Below are 7,723 nucleotides of genomic sequence, written 5' to 3'. Positions count from 1 at the left end.
ATACCTACATCTATATCTATCCATATCTATCTATCTATCTAGATATGATAATTTTTGGAGGACTAATCTTTCTACAATGTCATGTCTTCCAGTCCAGGAACACAGTATACTTTAACATATTCTGCTTTTATTTCATATTCAATAGTAAAGTTTTATAATTTTTCTTCACATTAATCTTGCACATTGCTTATTAATTTTTAGATTTTTAAATCAATCAATCAATCAATTAATTAATTTTTGGCTGCATTGGGTCTTCATTGTGGTGCACGGGCTTCTCATTGTGGTGGCTTCTCTTGTTACGGAGCACGGGCTCTAGGCACGTGGGCTTCAGTAGTTGTGGCATGCGGGCTCAGTAGTTGTGGCTCACAGGCTCTAGAGTGCAGGCTCAGTAGTTGTGGCGCACGGGCTTAGTTGCTCCGCAGCATGTGGGATCCTCCCAGACCAGGGCTCGAACCCGTGTCCCCTGCATTGGCAGGCGGATTCTTAACCACTGTGCCACCAGGGAAGCCCTATTTTAGATATTTTATAGTGTGCTGTTGTAATATATAGGAACCATTTATTCCATTATATTGTTTAACATGATTAAGGAAAACTGGATTTTTCTGAAAACTTATATTAAACCATTTTATTGAACTCCTTTATTAGCTATTTATTCATCCACTCAATCAACATTCGGTGAGTACCTATCACATGCCAGGCATTTTTACATGTAGAGGGGGTAGGGTCCAGCACAAATGTATATCAGGGAATACATTTTTCTGTAAACATCCGTTCGCCCCGCAATAGCTGAAATGAATATATGAAGCTCTTGTTTTTCTCACATAGTGTGAAGTCTAGAGTAGGCAGTTAGTTCAAGGCTGCTTTAGTGCCTCCACAATGCCAAGATGGATTCAGGAACTTTCTGTCTTTCTGTTCAGAGGTTGCTATCTAGTGCTGGAGATGCACTGTTTGCCCTCCAGCACTTCCACATTCTACGTGCACTCCAAGCAGGAAGGAGGGCCAGGGCAAAGGATAAGAAAAGCATAATAGTTGAGCCTGACCCGCCCTCTCCCCAACTCTTTCTAGCCTTCCTAGAACCTCACCCCATGGCTTTTGCCTACACTCTCTATCTAGCCAGAGCTATATCACACGGCCACATCCACATCCACTAGTCACATTATTGATCCCCTCAAATGAGAATTCCCTTAGTAAGGAAGAAGGGGAGAATTCTGAATATACATCTAGAAGACTGTGCCACAACAAGACAAAATCCCTGCCCCTACAGAGATGGTCAAAGAATTTACAGCTGAGTGTCTTAGATTTCCAACAACCCAGCTCTTGGATCTCTCTCTGCTCTGTATTATTTCTACTCTTTCCATTGGTGATCTTTAACAGTCTCATGGCTGTAAGTACAGTTATACACTGCTGACTACCAATTTACGTCTCCAGCCCAGCCTTCTCTCCTGAACTTCAGACTGAAATAGCCAACAGTCTACCTGTCATTTCCACTCAGACGTCTAATGAATATCTCAAATTTAACCTGTCCAAAATGAACTTTTTCACCAAAACTTCCCTCCTATCTTAGTAGATAACAATTTCATCCTTCTGGTTCCTTAGGCCAAAAACCATCCTAGACTCCTGTGTGTCTCACATCTTACATCCAATACACCAGGAAACCCTGTTTGACTATACCTTTACCTTTGAACTGCATCCGGAATCCCACCACTTCTCACCATTTCTAACACTAACATTCTGGTCCAAGTCACCATTACTTTATACCTGCATTACTGCGACAGTCTCCAAAAATCATTGCACATATAGATAATCCTGAATTCTCAGTTCTTTCACTTCCTCTTCTCTAATGAGCTTATCCTTGTCCCCCTACCATGCCCTACCCATTGTTACAAAACCACTCCCCAAACTGTAATTTCAGAGTTAATAAGCAACCAACTTTTGACAGCCACTCTTTCCCATCCATTATACCCTCTATTATTCCCACTATAACACTTGCTCCATCAGGACCTATAATCCATCAATCCTATTCTTTCTCACTGCTCCTCACTCTCCCCTCATATTCTTACTTTTCTTCTTATTGGGCTTAAATTCCACGTTCAGTGATTTCATTGTTCACATGCCTTCAACTTCCTTGCCCTTCTTTCTATTGTATTCACTTGGCAAACTCCCAAACCTGATTGATTAGATCCGTCTCTCCACCTAATCTGGACCTGTACCACATAGTTGATGTGGATGAAGAAATATATAACCAAGCTGACTGATCTTACATTCAATTGATCACTAACCTCGTAGAATATTTAACACGGCCTGGAAATCATACTCCGTTTCCCTAGGTTTTTCACTTTTTTCTTACCTTTTCTTTTCTTCTCGAACTTTCAACTCCTTTTTGCTCTGCTCTTTGGTCTCAGTCTTCTTTTATATTTCAGTAAGAAAAATAGAGGTAATACAAAGAGACCTTCCATGAGCACCTATCATCTATCTTCCTTCCTGCATCTGTGCCCACATATTCAATCTTCTCTCTTTTAATATGGATGAACTCTTTGTATCCCTATCTTAGACCAATCGCTTGTGCACTAGATTCTATCCAGTCTCCTCCACTCAGTGATCTCATTCTGGTAATTCTCCTCTTTGTCTCCTGTATCAAATTTTCCTGGATCCTTTCCATTTGCATATATTATTATTTCTTCTGTCTTTGAAATAAATACAAAAACTCTCCCTGGACTCCATTTCCCCCTTCCAGTCACTCTTTTATTTCTCTTTTTCCTTTACAGCAAAACTCCCTGAAAAATTACCTATATTCAGTATTTCCAATCTAACTCCTCTTACTCTCTCTTAAACCCATTCCAATGAGGCTCTCACCTCCACCATTTATCAGAAAAAACTCTTGTTAAGGTCAATAAAACATTTGTCCCAGTTAAATTCCAGTCATTGTTTCATATCTCAGTTAAACCCCAGTGAAACATTTTCTGACTTTTCTGAAAAGGTCAATCCATGTATTATATGCTGTCACCATTACACTGCTTATCATGCTTGTAATTTTATTTTTATTTTATTTTATTTATTTATTTTTTTGCGGTACGCGGGCCTCCCACCACCGCGGTGTCTCCCGTTGCGGAGCACAGGCTCCGGACGCACAGGCCCAGCGGCCACGGCCCACGGGATCCCCCCGGACCGGGGCACGAACCCGCGCACCCTGCATCGGCAGGCGGACTCCCAAACACCGCGCCACCAGGGAAGCCCTGTAATTTTATATTTTTATATGATTTTTTGATTAATGATTCTTTCTTCTTCAATAAACTTCAAGCTCCATAAGGGCAGGGATAATCTCTATTTCTCTATCATAATTGTATGGTCAGTGTTTAGCACAATGCCTGGCACAAAGGAGACCACTAACACAATCTGGAAAAATGAATGCTTTTTTATCATCATCCCCATTTTAAACTTGGGAAATGGAGGCCCAGAGAAGTAGAGGTACCAGCTCAAAGGCACACTGTAGATTATTGGTAGAATAGGGACTAGAACTAGTTGAACATACTGACCACCAAGCACCATGCTACATTCTGCGGTTACGAGATAAATGAGATGTGCCTCTCTTCACCCAGCCTACACCTTATAGAGCACCACCATGTTTGGGCTGAACAGGACAAATCATGCAACCCAGTGCAATATCAAGTCCTCCTTGTGTCCCCAAGGGCTTAGCTACCAGGTCAACAGAGCTGCTTCATACTGTCGACTGCTCTGTTCCTGTATTCAAAGTGCCCAGGAAGAAGGCCTCTTCCCCCAAAGCATTTGTTTGACTACGTACGGTGATGGATGTTAACCAGACTCCTTGTGGTGATCATTTTGCAATATATACAAATATCAGATCATTATGCTGAATACCTGAAAATAATATAATGTCATATGCCAATTATACCTCAATTTTTTTTTTTTTTTTTTTTGGTGGTACGCGGCCATCTCACTGTTGTGGCCTCTCCCACTGCGGAGCACAGGCTCCGGACGCGCAGGCTCAGTGGTCATGGCTCACGGGCCCAGCCGCTCCGCGGCATGTGGGATCTTCCCGGACCGGGGCACGAACCCATGTCCCCTGCATCGGCAGGCGGACTCCCAACCACTGCGCCACCAGGGAAGCCCCTATACCTCAATTTTTTTAAAAAAGCATTTGCTTGGAATTACATTGCATGCTTCAGAATAAAACTCTTCAGGTGCATATCACTCGTCACTGATCTACAAACTAGGAACTGGGAGGAGTGAATGGGAAGGTCAACTTAAAGTTACAACATTAAGATCCGTTGTCAGCTGAAGACCAGTAAGAGAGAAAAAGCATTTCAGAAATGAAATCATCAGGCAAACAGGAGTTGAGTTATACAACTTTTAAGGAACCCACTTATTAAAAATATCTATGTATACTGGTTGGAAGGCTGCATATTTCAAGAAAAATAAACCACCAGTCAGAACTGTCAATAAACACAGTCCGATTTACCACTTTGTAAGGGACTGTGACTATTAAGGTGATCATATGATTTATTATCCAAAATGGGGCACTTTGGAAATAAAAAGTGGCACTATTAAAAATTATGCCAGGACAATGAGCATTTACCAGGACTGACTGTCCCAGGCAAACAAGCAGGAGTGGTCACCCTCCTTAGCCAACCATCCACTCACTACACATGAAGAAAACCAGGCACTCATTCAGTCATGCAAATGACTCCACCAGGGAAATGAACCACAGCAGCCAGAATGGACAAGATACCCGTCCAGTGTGGTCTCTGTTTAAATCATTTTTACCCTGTATGGTCATGCTAATATTTACCATTTCCACTGAATAAAAACAGAGTTAAGAGGACTGGCTTCATCTACTTGTTTTTCTTGCCCCTTCACACCTGATCTGTATTGAATCTTTAGGCGGGCCATTTCTATCCCCATCTGGAGTTTGATCTTAATGCTTAAGAAAGAATATGCCTTTCTGTGATAAGTCAAACAGAAAGTCATTCTTCAAATTAATAGAGGCTTCCCTTTTCCCCAAAGGCACAGTTAGTTGGCTTATATGAAACTTGTATGAATATGTGCCACATCTTCTTTAATCAAGATTGACTCTTAGATCATTCACTGAATCAACATAGCAAAAACAAGATCACTAGCCACAAAATTTTATTGTAGGGATCAATATGTATATCCTTCTGAGAAATAGTTCGAGCTATTCACTTGATGGTTACAAACACATCAGGATCTGTTTTATTGGGATATCTCTGGTTTGTCTGGCAAAGGAAAATCATGAGTCAAGTCCAAAAGGCCTGAGTTTTTAAAAAAATCTATAAAAAGAGAGGATTAAGTACTGCCAGCCCTACTGTCAAGAAACATTGTACAATTTAAATCAAGAAGATAGTTCCATACAAATCCAGCAAGGCATGATGGCAAGTAGAAATGAAACAATCTATTATACAAAATGCAAAAGGAGTCAAAGATGAGTTATAAAAAATAAAATTTTGGTCAGAAGATCATTACTACATAAAGCCAAATAAAGATGTCTATTAGTTGCTTTTTTTAAGGAGAAAAGAAATCAAACCGTTAGCTCTCTATTTATCCAGAAGGAACAATAAGGAAAGTGTCTGGAAAATACTTCTGATATTAAGTGAATTCTTTCTCATCTGCTCTCTAGAGCTCACAAACATCTGACTTATTCTTGCCAAACTGTAGAAATGAGGGAATAAAAATCAGTGTTTGGCCACCAGTGGCACACTCACAACACCCGAATGAGGTCCAGAGTAATCCGAGATCGGGGAATGTCAATGTTGAGTACTCGGACTTCCACTCTTTCTCCAGGGCCCAGCCCAAGACTCCTTCTCTTCTTCGTCTTAGAAAGTTTTGCTTCTGTTACATTTCGTATGGGAATCAGCCCTGATCTCCCCACTCCTATATCCACAAAAATTCCAAATAGGGTGGCATTCTCGACTTTGCCTGTAAGAACTGTCCCAACCTGCAGGTCTTCCAAGCAGACTATGCTTCTCTTGAAATCAGGTTTATCGAAATCTACAAGGAAAGGGGAAAAAAGACAGTTTGTGTAAATAATAAAGCACTGTTAGACACAACACAGATTAGTGAGTAAGTATGGACTCTGTGTCGATTGTGTGCCCAGACCAGTATTAAGCATTGAGGGGGGACGTAAAAGGAGCTGAAGATACAGGCCTGCCTTCAGAGAAGAGGCATCCTAGTTGGAGAAACAGCATGTGCCAAGCAGAAACAATTCAAGAAAATTTACTCAGATACTTCCTTCGCCTCAAATTCTATCTTGCTAGCATGTAAACATTAGCACTATACATAAGGACTAAAATTTTAGATTAGAGAGTCTTTCTTATTTTCTTCTTTATGAGGAGGTGATGAGAAAGTATATTTGTTCAATGAATATGCAAGGCTAAGTCACAAACACTGAGAAAATAAGACCCTCGGAGATAGAAGATTGGGAGCTTTTCCCCCAGTACCTGAATTCTCAAACTGTTTAAAGGGGGTAGAATATACATAAATGTTTAGTCAAATGTGGATGAAATTTAAATGGTCGTCTCACTTCTCCCCATAAAATTTGAACTCAAGGATCAATTCCTATCCACTTTGAATATATTTATCCAATCAACATTTATGGATTCTTGATTATCTATTGCTCAGAAACCCAGATCAGCTCCTCATCTCCTTTCTCCTCTTTCAATTCAATTCATACAACATTTATTAACCCCTATTATTACCTCCTGGCCAGGCACTCCGCTGGGTGCTTGAGAGACAAAGATGAACCATAGATCTCTGTTCTCAAGTTCCTTACAGCCCTCTTCCCTTGCTCACTCCAGTACATTTCTCTGTTCATTAACACTACACACCCAAAGGCAGGCACAAAGCCTGCCAAGGAATCATTACGGCTTTAGTTAAAACAAAACAAAAACAACAACAAATGTTTTATGGTGGAGAAGGTTACAACTCACAATTTAAATGGGGCTTTTGGATTATCTGTGGATTCCGTTTACCCATTTACCCATGCTCCTCTTGGCCCCCTTTCCTAGGATTACTGAATGTTGACTCTAATAACAAAGAACACATTCTATGCTCCAATCTCCTTTTACTAAGACCTCATTTTCCCCTCCGCCCATTCCATTTCCTTTTCCTCCACAGCTGTTGCCTTTATCCTGATTACTTGTTGAAGCTATCCTTTACATTTGTATTAACAACTGGTCACCTCTTGGTTCCCCTCCCCCAGACCAACCATATTGAAATCAATGTTTTTAAAATATTCACCTTTTGCCTTTAAAACAAAAAAAAAACCCTCTTTAAACCTGAAATCTCATTTTTTTCATAAAAAAACAATATGTTAACATTGGAATTGATTGTGTAGAATTCCACCTGATGCTGCAGCAGTGAATTCCAAAAACAAAAAACCCACTGAATGCGCCATTACACTGGGCAAGGACTGTGTCAAAGCAAAGTGAAACAAAGTTGTTGATCAGGGTCAGAGGTAGGATGGTCTCTGAGGCCCCATAGGCATTGTTTTTATGCTTAGAAGCTTTTTTCCCCCTTCTTTCTTACAGAGGTCCAGCTGCTACAGATTCCCCAAGGGTTCCTGATCAGCTGCTTAGTTTAATTTCGCATGGAAAATCAGAGTCAAGAACTACTTAACATGTTTCTGAAGACAGCCTGGGTCACTGAGAAATCAGAAATCCTCCATGTACCTGGCAAACTTTAACACTTT

The 7,723-nt window shown here is 40.6% G+C and overlaps 1 protein-coding gene across 3 annotated transcripts in view; it reads right to left on the bottom strand.

Moving 5' to 3' along the window:
* Positions 1 to 5,128: 5,128 nt before the first annotated feature.
* The window catches only part of SRBD1 (S1 RNA binding domain 1), a 227,307-nt gene continuing 224,712 nt past the window's right edge, over positions 5,129 to 7,723 (bottom strand). For all 3 annotated transcript variants that reach the window (XM_029232198.1, XM_029232199.1, XM_029232200.1), the window contains exon 21: positions 5,129 to 6,024. In XM_029232198.1, the coding sequence (XP_029088031.1) occupies positions 5,735 to 6,024 (290 nt within the window). In that variant the 3' untranslated portion in view covers positions 5,129 to 5,734. The remainder of the gene's footprint in view (positions 6,025 to 7,723) is intronic.

This window comes from Monodon monoceros, unplaced genomic scaffold (assembly GCF_005190385.1).
Source record: "Monodon monoceros isolate NGI ecotype Baffin Bay Population unplaced genomic scaffold, NGI_Narwhal_1 Super_Scaffold_19, whole genome shotgun sequence".
Taxonomy (NCBI): Eukaryota; Metazoa; Chordata; class Mammalia; order Artiodactyla; family Monodontidae; genus Monodon; species Monodon monoceros.
Note: the sequence above shows the minus strand (reverse complement) of the source record. Positions and strands in the feature narration are given on the sequence as shown.